Source organism: Chinchilla lanigera, unplaced genomic scaffold (assembly GCF_000276665.1).
Source record: "Chinchilla lanigera isolate Chin_1 unplaced genomic scaffold, ChiLan1.0 scaffold00004, whole genome shotgun sequence".
Lineage (NCBI taxonomy): Eukaryota > Metazoa > Chordata > Mammalia > Rodentia > Chinchillidae > Chinchilla > Chinchilla lanigera.
The window spans coordinates 8,072,888-8,085,539 of NW_004955405.1; the positions used below are offsets into that span (position 1 = coordinate 8,072,888).

The 12,652-nt window shown below is 32.5% G+C and overlaps 1 protein-coding gene across 1 annotated transcript in view; it reads right to left on the reverse strand.

Annotated features, from left to right (window-relative positions):
• LOC102018462 (sperm-tail PG-rich repeat-containing protein 2) overlaps window positions 1-12,652 on the reverse strand; it is a 358,995-nt gene that overhangs the window by 210,600 nt on the left and 135,743 nt on the right. The window contains exon 3 of the mRNA XM_013517444.1: window positions 1,352-1,467. Within this exon, the coding sequence (XP_013372898.1) occupies window positions 1,352-1,467 (116 nt within the window). The remainder of the gene's footprint in view (window positions 1-1,351; window positions 1,468-12,652) is intronic.

A 12,652-nucleotide genomic window follows, 5' to 3' on the forward strand; every position in this document is an offset into this window, starting at 1 on the left:
TTCTCTGTTTCCTTGACTCTATTATTACACTTTAAATTTATAGTGCTAAGTATTTCCCCCAGAAAGATTGACTTGTCTTTATTGATTTTCCTATACATTACCGTAAGGTTTTTAACATTGTGGCATATTTTGTATTTATAGTTTACCAACCCTTTGGCAAGATATTCACTTCTTTATATAGACAAATTTTTTCGGATTTTTTGAGACAGGGTTTCACTGTGTAGTTCAGGGTGACCTTGAACTCACTATGTAGCCCAGGCTGGCCTTGAACTCACAGTGACCCTCCTGACTCAGCCTCTTGAGTACTGGGATTACAGGTGTGCGCCATAATGCCTCACCTAGATAGGTTAATCTTACAAGCATAATTTGTAAGCAATGTGAATTTTAAAATGTGAATTTTAAGTTAAATGTTCTTTGTAAACATTTGTACAATTTGAAGTGAATAATAACCTTGTGAAGTGTGCTATCTGTAGGCTGAAATTTTAAGTACATGTGTTTTTACTGTATGATATTAAGAATGAAATGGCCTATATAGCTATTGATTTCTGTGTAATTAACTCATCATATTTTCATTGTTGTACAAATCATTGCTTTTTTGATATTCAAAGTATGAAATTAAAACTTTAGTACTGTAATTTTGGTATATTGTCTCAGTGTGGTATTTAAAATTAAATGTATTCTTAATGGTTTTATGTGGGGAAAAAGGTTGTATGCTGATGGCTGGATGTTGGTCTGATAGCTGCACCCTATTAATAAAGGCTATAGATATTGTGCAAAAGATATTTCATTTTCAAGAGTTTGTATTGTAAAAATGAGACACCTATTTCATCCTAACTCTCAAAAGAAAAACAAAAACCTATTGGAAACACAGTCTCTAAACTCCTGCAGGTTTATATAGACCACCTTCTTACAATTAGAAAGCCCATAGCTTAAGAAGCCCCCATTTATTATGAATCTAAACTACAATATCTATATCTACTAAAATAAAACATCAACACCCAATTGTGTTGAGTCCACAGGGCTTTCTTCTGAGTCCTCTAATAAGCTCGCTATTTTAATAAATAGTAGAAGATTTTAACATCCTAAACAAGTAAGTTTTAAGATTTGCTGGAATGTAAATAAATTATATACACAAATGCTATAGAGGACAGGTATACATAAATAGGTTATTAAAACTAAGCAATTACCAAATAATTATTTTTAAGATGTCAAAATATATCCTCAAAATGTATTAAGTAAAGATTTTGATTACTGAAAAAATATACAAAAATAACTTCACAGATATATCGTCAATATTTTGTTAAAACCATCCCGTTTTTGTGTCACTGTAAGAGCGGAACTACTCACAAACCTCATATGTTGTTGGGCCAGGAGTAACCTCATCAGAATCTTCAAAATGCTTCGATGCTTTAAAAAATGAAGGTATGGGGCAAGATTTCTTGAAAACAGGATTGTATGCTGCAGGCCCTAAGAGAAAAGAAATATAAGCATTATAACAACGTATGTTTCAAAGTTATTGATTTTCCTCACATAGATATCATCAGGTTCATGCTCAATATATAATACAAGCAATAACCTTGGGTCCATTTTTACTGAATGCTTAAAATCGCTCACTTTAGGCATAAAATGGAAACATCAATTTTCTTAATAATTAAATGCATTACAGCTGTAATTTCCAAAAATGGGGAAGGAGGAAAAAAAAACCATACTTTCTCAAAATACATACATCATGGAAAAAGATACCTAACTTGTTCAGTTCCCAAATATCCCTTCACATGTCAGTGAGAAGGTAGTTCTTGAGCTGCTTTTAAGAAATAGGAACAGTATTTTTAAAGCAAAATGGAGATTTAACAGCATTCTGAGTGCCAAGTATCATAGATATCAAGCACAAAAATGAAACTTATCTAAAACAGCTGGGTATAGTAAGCACTGTTTGAGTGAAATAGGACTAAATCCTATTTTTAGGATTTTATTTCTTAAATTTTATTTCTTAAACCAATGAGTTTCAAACTGTACGCTATAATGCATGTGGTAATGACCACAGAATATTTTGCAGGTAAGTCCCAAGTCAAGAAGTTTGAATACTTTCATTCAAATAGCTCTAATGTTAATGTTTTACATTTTGGAACCCATGTAAGATTTTTAAAAATTTGAGAACCACTTCTATAGACAGTGAGAAGACTGAAAAAACTTTTACAGTAAAAAAGGTTCATAAGAAAAATGACAGGGCCGGGGATACAGCTCGGTGGCATAAGCACCTGCCTGTCAAGAGCAAGGTCCTGAGTTCGATTCCCAGTACCAAAAAAAAAAAAAAAAAAAAAAAGAAAGAAAGATAAACGACAGTTTATGAAGTAAAATCTGGCAGTACTTTATAGGATGAGATGACTTGAAAGTGGCTAGATTTAGGAATACTAACAAGGTATTTATGAACATGAATAAGGAGATAGAACAATTCAAAACTTCCTAAGAGGTATAATGACCAATTAGTGTGAATAGTGACTGGATAAAAACAAAAATGAATGATGCCTCTGAAAACAGTAATACTTTCACAAAAATAAGGAACCACATAAAGATATCATTTTAAAGAATATCATGAGTTTGGACATGAAGAGGTTCTGTTGGAAATGATTGCATGGTGCCCCAGAAGATGTATCCAGAAGACAGTCAGAGACTGAAAAGCTCAGCAAAAATATTTGTTTGGAGAAAAGAATGCAGTTAATCACACAGAGACAATGGTCAAATTTTTTTAAGTGAAAGATATGGAAAGAGAAAACTAACTGAAGACTAAAATTATGAGCTACATATAGGAAAGGAAGGAGGAAAAGAATCAAAAAGGAAGAAAATCAAGTAAATAGAATCTAACTTTTACTACTTCATAGAACAAAACCAGGAGTTCTTCTTCTTGCCATTTCATTGAGTGTCTTGTGTTTTGAGACAGTGTTAGTAGTATAACAAATCACATGTTTCAAGGGGAGAGAAGACATCAGAAGGAGACTTATCTACCCTGTAGAGGATGCAGAATACAATTAGAAGAGTGGTCATTAAACAAATTAAATTAAGTATTCTAGAGACAGTGTGTAGGGAAAGAAAATATAAACTGGAAACAAAACATTGACAATAAGTATAAATAATCAAATAGAGTAAATATGAAGATGGTAATGCAAAATTAATGCTCCAAACATCTTGAGATTCAAAACTACATACTTGGAAGAATGCACTACTGATGATGCTTTAAAATCTAAATATTTTAGAATATATAGGTTCATATAAATAATTTTAAATACTTTTGCTAAATCAATATAAGACACTTGAATATTTAAAGTAGAAGATGACAACTAGGCTGTCATCCAGTCATTCAAACATCAACTAAATTAATGCTATAGATATACAAAATAATAAAGCCTTTATAGGAAGCTATTGTTTTTGATCTCTCGAGTGACAGTAAAGTGTTTTACTTAGCACACGCCATCTTATTATAAAACAATAGCATGCATGACTTTAGAATAATATATTTATAGTATAGAGAAAAACTGCATGCTATATACACAATATCTTTACAGATAGACATTCATACAAAAACTAAACTATATATAGGAAAAACGTGTTCATTACTGCAGTATCCAAAAAGAACCTCCACAAACTATCAGCAATAACTAGGTGTATAATTCCACAGACAATTAATTGAAAAGTATAACTTTAACCATAGAGATTCATAAAAGACTAGGGCAACAGGTAAACTACTGATCAAGCAGTATTGTGACACTAAGTTTCATTCTCAGTTATGAAGAAATATAGTCTCTCCTCTGCCTGTATCACCGAGCTACAACAACACAGCAAATGGTAAATATGTACAGTCATGGTGCTAACACATTAAAACGAAAGAAAATATTCCAGTGCAGTTGTAGTGGATTTCTTTATTGGAATTCCCCTGAGAAGCATTAAGTGAAGCAAGATCTCTTGTTTTGGGGGTTTTTTGTTTGTTTGTTTGTTTGTTTGTTTGTTGTTTGTTCGTTTGTTTGAACTGGGAATCAAACTCAGGGTGGGCAGTCACCATGCTGCCTAGCTATATCCCTGGCCCAAGATCTCTCTTAATGTGTATCTTGCTGCATTTTCACATTTAGCCTGCTTTAAACTACAGAGTATTTTTGAAGTGTATTTCATTTAATCTTAAATGATATTTCCAATTATATATGCTACTGCTTATATGATATAGGTCAAAGACTTACATTGCTTCACCAACTCTGATTCACATCTAGATTATGTGGAATCTTTCTCATATTTCTGTACCAAAATGCCACATTTTAATCACAGGTCACGAAAGAAGAAAAGTTCTCATTCTAAATCAAACACCTATAAAAAGTCTGCTTGAGTCATGGTTAACATGTAATGGGAAATTCAAAAACAGGTGATTCTTATAATTACATATTTTCCAGCCCTATGCCAACTCAGTCTCTATGAAATGTCAGCCAATGCTACAGGGCAAAAATGGAAATGAACAGAAACAATAAGTAATTTAAAATAAAATTCTATGCTTCTGGCACTTCAGTAAGCCATTTTAGTATGTTAGGGTGGACCCAGAACAACTTCTATAAATAAACCTGTAAAATTTCTGATTTTAAAAGAAGACTGTCTTCCCAGTGAGTGAACATGTATAAATCATGTAGTCATTCTCATTTATGACTACTGAGTACATTTTACATGTGAACATGACAAATCTACTGAAAAGTAAATATCCAATATTAAGAATATCTTTAGGAATTATAAAACATTTAGGAAATGTTCACTGAAATAGTATAGCTTTCAAATATGATCTAGAGAGTTTACACATTTTCTCACACTGATTTCATTCTTTAGCTTTATATGTAAAAGAAGTAATAGTAAAGATAAAATTCCAGTACACAAAGAAGTATCATCAATTTCAGTGCCATCTTCAAGTTTAATGTTCTTCCACTACTTCTAAAACTCTATCTGATTAAGTGACATTTTATATCATGACCATAGAATTACAGTGTATGGAACTGAGCAGATAAGTAGAGAAAAAATACAAAATCTAATATTGTCTAAATTTTAATGAAAATGTCCATGAATGTTTTTAGGTATGTCACTAACTTTCCTGCACTGAAACAAAATTAGTATTACATATTTGAAGAGATAAGTATACTTACTCCTCAAGTATTTCTTTGAGTATTTAATCTTCAAATATTTAACAATATCTTGAAGTTACTACAGAATATCCAGGAAGTACTGCCAAAACAACCCCTAAAAATGGACTAACACAATATACTGCAAACTAAGTAGATAGAGAAATGCCTCTATTGGAGCCTACCTAACCCGTGCACCTGTTAAAACATGTACTCCAAGGATTGATTAAGCAGTAGAGCTGTCACTATTATGACACTGTCACTACTATGACATTTAAGTACAAAATCACATAGATTCAGTTTTACTGAAATAGCTCTTCAGAGAGCAGTGTCTGTTTATCTGTGTACCTCTAAGTACATGCTTATCAAAACTGTGCCTTCATAAGCCCTGTCCAATGATGTTTTTGAAAAGTTGCTACTGGGGCTGGGGATTTAGCTCAGCGGCAAAGCGCCTGCCTGGCAAGCGCAAGGTCGTGAGTTCGGTTCCCGGTACCGGAGAAAAAAAAAACAAAAAAAAAAAACAAAAAAAAAGAAAAGTTGCTATTAAAAAAGATATGTTATCTTCAACTACCTTGCTCAGATTACCACATGTAAGAATGCAAGATTGTTCAGACCATTAAAGAGAATAAGAAAATAATTATTAGATAAAACATTAGAGATAATACAGAGTTTCATTAGACAAGATGGTAGGAATTCACCGTGGTAGTTCCATTGCATATTGTTGCCTTCAAATCAGTTGCTCAGATTACCAGATATAAGCATGCAAAATTGGTCAGAACATAAAAAGTTTTAAACATTAACTGTTCCTTTTAATATACCATCAGACATCAGCAATACAGTTATCACAGCTATTCATGTTTGTTATGCTGGTATGCTGCTATTGTTCTTTTTTTCTCATTTATTACTCTCTTTAAAATAACATTTTTTAAAAAATAAAATAAAAAAGATATGTTTACTCTCTAATACTATAAATATATTGTAGGTAAGTGTAATGTAAGTAAATTTGAATGACCTTCCCCATTTTTAGAATTTAGATATACCCAATTAATTATAGGAATAACTAGAAGGAAGGATAACCACCTCTCACCTTGCAGCACTTTGTACAGGCAGTCCATAAATATAATATCTGAATGATTTTATTATGAATGAACAAAGTTATCAAATAATAACATCTGACATTGTCTTGAACATAGATAATACTATGCAACTGGCCTCAAATATTAGCAACAAATTTTCCTTTCATAGCTGAATTTCGGTTTTATATCTTAATGTTCATTTTCTAAATTTAGAGCCTGCATGCCAATAAATTTCCTAAGCAAGAAAGTAAAATAAGTCTCAACATGTATTTGAAGTTCTCCTAAAACATCATTGTTATTTCAACACTGTTTGAAATTAGCAAAGCATTCCCTTTCAATACTGCACTTATCTTTAGAACTAGAATACACAAAACTCAGGAAAATGCTGGTTTTGGAAGGCATCGTGTCATAGATCAAGCTCAGTGTGTTCTTTAGATGGAAATAACAACTTTAATTTTAAAATAAAATATCTGATTAATATTAAAGTATGTAAGACAGCTATAGTAAATGAGCTATGATTTATAGCAAACATTAAAGAAAATGACTAATTTTTATCATTTATAGTGTGACTGTTTTCCATTTCCTCAACTTGCAAGGCTCCTGAAGTATGCCTGGATTGGAATCTGCTGTGAGCATCTTTAACTGAATAAGTGTTCTAGATGAAACCTATATTCAGAGTTTAGAGTTTCCCGGAAGTGGGCATGATTTTTTTACTGATGAATGAGTTAAACAAAAGTTAAACTATCATTTATCACAAAAAATTCTGTTCCTAAAACAAATACAGTTAATGCACCAAAAGAATGGCAAAATGTTTTTCGTTGTTTTACACTGTCAGATGTTCGCTTTCATCAAATATTGAACAGGAATTAATAGGTTAACCATCAAATATTTCTGGAAGTTTTGCATTCCATTTTACTAAACGTAAATTATATACAGCTTTAAATCTAAATAAGACTTTTTTTGCTTCAACTAAAGAGCATTTTCTTCCTATTATGATCCTGTGAACATATAATGTGCATATTCTCTAACATTATCCTGGGAATAATAAACATATAATATGAGAATTTGCCAGGATTCCTACCTTTCAGGGCATCATCAACTATTCTCTGTTAAATTTAACCAGAACTAAAAACAGTAGATTTTTTTTTATTAATGTCTATATCCAAATAGTCAAAGTTTTCCTCATCAGACTATGTACTCAAAACCCATGGGCTTCGTCACTGCCCTCCTACAGCTTTGGACACATCAGCCTTCCAGCCTACAGCTAAACTCATTATACAGCTGGTAATATCCATAAAAAAAATAGCATCATATGTTTTAAACTAATCTTTCTTCAAGTGTGGTTCATGGACCACAAGTATCATAATCATCCAAATTAGTGTTAAAATACAGATTGTCAGATCCATGCCAAATCATATTCTTTCAAAGTCAACCAAGATAATAATTTCAACAAAACCAATTACTTTAGACCTCTAAACTACAATTTACTGTGTTGTTCTTCTAAAATATATTTAAATGCTGTCTTTTTCCCTCAAATAATCTCAAGAACTGGTGATCTAGAAAATAAACTTTCCGAGTTCTGGATGAGACACGACTTTCTCTTACAATATTATCTGAATTTTTCACATTTTAACTGCCCATGGTAGAGTTTCAATAAATACTGAACTGAACTAAACCCAGGAAAGTTCATTCATGAGTAACCTAGAATCTACTCATGTGACCTGAAACATTCTAACCACCATCTTTTCATTTTACTTTCTTTTTAGCAACTGCCCATGAAATAAAATGAATGACATGATGTCACATTTCTACTTATAGTACTAGAAGAATTTTAAACCATAACTGAAGTTCTAGCTTTCCTATATAAGACATGTGTCCTTTGTAAATGCTCTACACTATATTAAGCTTTACTTTCTTACTTTGTAAAAGAGGGATAAAATGCCCTAAAAGAATTAGTCAGCTTTCATAAAGTTATGTAATGATCAAATTATTCACTGCTTTTAATGTCTGAAACATCCTGAGAAGCAGAAGGAGAAATTATTATGTAAATTTTACACACACCTTAGTTAAATAGCAGAGCTGTGACTTGGCTTTATTATTTTAACAATTCTTTTCACTACTTCACTCTTGATTTCTTAATCTCTAGCACCTCCTAAAACATCAAATTTGTCCAAAAATATCAGGTTACTTAAATGAGAATATTGTGCTTCTACCAGAACATCTCCTCAACGGGTAAGTTTGGTCTAGGACACTGAATAAATTGAAGTACACTTGATAAATTTAGGGGCTTTGTTCTCAGATTATTAATTCACTTTCACAGCAAAAGTGGATATAATTATTATACTCCAGTTATATTTCAGAAATTATAATAAAAACTCAAATGTCACAATTCTAAATACAACTTGTCTGCAGACCTTCATACTGTCACACTGCTATGTGTTAAGTTTGCCACACAATTGCTATTTTCTAAGCCTAATCTAAATAACAATTTAAAAACTGGGTGAAATGCTATTTTTTCTGGAATCCATTCATCCTATATGCCATCTATTGGTGAAGGCTGCCTCTCTGTGGCAGAATGAATGTGCATGTTCTCTAAGGGACAATTTTGTCTCTCATGTTTTTAACTGGAAAAAAGATAACGTGATACTGAAAATGCAGATTTAAAATCAATATGTTTACTTCTTTTAGGACTGTATCTTTGTTTCATATCTAGAAATGTCTTTGGTCACCAAGGAATAGCTACATTAACCTGGCAAGCACATACAACAAAAAATGAAAATACTATTTCTGCAAGTAAAAGAAATAAGTAAAATAGAATTGCTCAAATACAACGGTCATGTTTGCTGTCTCTATTAAAAGTTGAAGTCATTATTCATAGTACACTGAGTGGCCTCCCCTGGTCAAAGACTCACATTAGCAGGCATCATACAAACCAGAGAGCAGCTGCCATCTTAATTTCCTCAAGAAGTGTTACAAGGTGATGCCTACTACCGACTTATAGTACAATCAAATAGAAATATGTCATATTTCAAGTCAAGAAGCAAATGTAGAAAATGAAATGATTTTCCCACTAATGAGTATTTTTAGTTCATCTATTTCACTAATATATAAAGTAGCCACAAAAGGTCTTCGAATTATAAGACTTATTTAGAAAGAAAATACATGCTATAATAAAAATATTAAAGTTTTGATATTTTTAACCATATGACAAATGGAAGATTAGCACTTCCACACCTCTCACTGAATGAAACAGAACAGCTTTCAATCATATGCATATCCATCTCACATAAGGTATGATGGGAATATAAGGTGAATGTTTAAGTTTGTTTTAATTTATTACAACAAAAGACACATTGGCATTAAACCTTCTCAAAAAACTCCACTTTGCTACAAATACACTTATCTCATTGTTCTTGCTACTTTCTGAAGCAATTCTAGAATTTCTCTTTCATGTGTTTCTTTACAAGAAGAAATAACAATCATACTGGCACTGCCAGGTGCCATCCGGTGGAGAGACAAGTTTGTGAAAATGTTATGCTGTGCCCTCCCTCACTTATCCACCCGGCCTCATACCATGAAATATCTAATTGTTCCCCAAAGTCAAAATGATCACAAGGTCCACACATTTTGGATCAGTTCAGGACACTGAGGCAGCCACTACACCACGGGGCAGAAAATAGCAGGAATGATGAGATAGGGAGAGTACTTTGAGGGGTATTCAAGGTAATATACTGTAATAATTTTTTAATTTAAGTAATAACTGTATTTTTCAAACATACTTGTGTGGCCACAGAAACAACATTTACTTTCCCCAACAAAGAACATGCTGTCTTATCGGAAGCAATAAAAACTAATTAGAAAATATTCAGAGGGTCATGGTAAATCTTTTATTAAGCAATATCAAGGGGCACTGCTTTTTAACCATAGGCATACCAAAAAACAGAAGTGAAAAAACTGTAGATTTTTTCTCTTTATTATCTTAATATAGCTTAATATTTTTATTTGAAGTACACCACTAAAAACACCGTTGCCTGCAAAATATTTGATGAAAAAAATTATTATAAACTCTGATTTGTAATTATTGCAAAATGTCTTTCCCCCCTTTTTTTTTCTCTCTCTCTCTTTAACAATGTCCAAAGGAGGGGAAGAAACATATTTGGTCACTGCTTCAGCAAATGCTAAAATCTATTTATATGCAAATAAGCTATCCATTATTTGAATGAGAAGAAACTTGTGCATAAAGGGAGCAATAAATTATCACTAGAAGCCATTAATGAAATCTATTTCAAAACATAACATTTTACAAGGGTCTTCACTCATGTGGTATTTGTTTAAGCCTTGAGGGGAAATTGTAGGGTCTACACTTAGATGAAACTTGAGACTACATTATTTCCCATGCCAAATATTTGTATAAAATACATTCATCCTTTCCTCTGAAAAGACAAATGTAACACCAGTGAGTGGTTTTCAAAAAACTTCATCACTGAAATCAAAGTCCCCTGTGTTTATCACATAATTGCCAGACTTTGTGGTAAGGAGTTTATTTTTGCTGTTATAATAATTATTATTCCTTTAGTTTTAAAATATTAACATCTTTATATTCTAATAATAGCAATGTACAAATACATGCTTAAGAAGAAATACAAGCCCACAATAAAATGAATTTCTCTGGAGAACAGCAAATCAAGCAGTAATCAAGAAACCTATAGAATAATTTCTTATGACTTGTCCTTTTCTTTTTGGGTTCCTTGTGCTCTCTTATAAAGTAGTTCATAACCTCCTTTCTGGCTCCAGATCTGAGCTGGAATCCTTCATTTTAACATAATCAAACCCAGAATTTTTTGTCCTGTGGATTATACTAGTAAGATTTTATTAGTAAAGTCTCTCTCCAGGTTTTAGATTGTCATGGCATTCTCTAAAAGTTTTCTCTAATATCTTTGTAAATATGACAGATTTTTCTTTTGTAGGTTTTAGATAAAGATACTTTATTTTGGTGCTTATCCATCTGGATTCTATCTTTCTGCATGATATTTTCTACAGGTCTAATTTTATTCAGCAAATGTGTCACTTTTCCCACTACGACCTACTAAATAACTTTTCCTTACCCACTGATATGTGGTGACATCTTTACAATAAATTGTATGCGTGGATATATTTCTGAGTTTCATGGGTGTTGTTTTCTCTGTTTCATAATCCATTTGCCTTGCAGAAAAACCACATTGTTCTTATGAATATAGATTCACCTTGTATTTTAATGCATGGTATGGGAATTCCTCTCCTTCATTCTTTTCTTTTTTCTTTGGTTTTCAAGTACCTTTATTTTTACATACACTTCAGTCTATTTATCAGTTTCCTCAAGAAGTCCAATTTGCATCTTAATTGCAATTTCATTTGTAGATTAAAACATAAAAAACTGATATATGATTTTATAAAATAATCATACTCAAAGGAGAGTTCTTCACAGATCATGATTAGAATTTTATATGTATCCATTATTAGAACTTTAAAATTCTTTTTTATGAAAATTGTTTTCTTGGCTAATTCCTAGAAACTATATTCCTATTGGCAGTTGAACTTATCTTTATTATTTTTTGTAAAAGACCACTGCTAATCATTCTTATATGGAGTAAGTGTGGTGAATTTTTCTTTAGTTCTAGTAATTTCTGGGCTTTTCAATTTTAAATGCTATAGGATATTTGCAGTGGTTGATTGTGTCAACTTGAGAAGCTTAGAAGCTTAATTAAACTTGTCTAAGCAATTGACTCAGCAATTCTACACCCTAGGTTGTAAAGGAGCTACCCTAGGATGGATCATCACCTAGATGATATAAAAGGGAAATGAGGAAGTGCAGAGGAACTTCATTCCTTTTGGAGGAGCTCCAGTCTTCACCTTCAGCTTGGACTTTGTCTCCTGGCTTCTAGTGCAGACTTTTCAGCTTCCACCTTGGATCCTTCAGCCTCCCGTTGCTCACTCATCAGTCTCCTGGTACGGACTTGCACAGAACTCTGCAGTAAACTCCAGACCCTGGACTGATTCCTTCATGTGCAGACATCCTCTGCATGCTTCCTCACACAACTCTGGCTGACCATCGTAAGTCAGTCTTGTAATTTTTTATACATCTGTACATCTTGTGTTATATCTGTTTCTCTAGTAAAACCCTGACTGATGCAGTATTATAATCCACAATTTAAGATAGCTTCAATTCCTTACTTCTTTTCTTATCATCTGTGTTCATAGTATTTTCTCTTTAGGCATTGATAATGAACTACATTCTTCACACTGCTATGAAGCTGGAATGATGGTGAATATCCTTGTCGTGCTTCCTTTAAGAAAAGCACTGCAGGGGCTGGGGATTTAGCTCAGCGGCAAAAGCACCTGCCTGGCAAGCGCAAGGTCGTGAGTTCGGTTCCCGGTACCGGAGAAAAACCAAAAAAA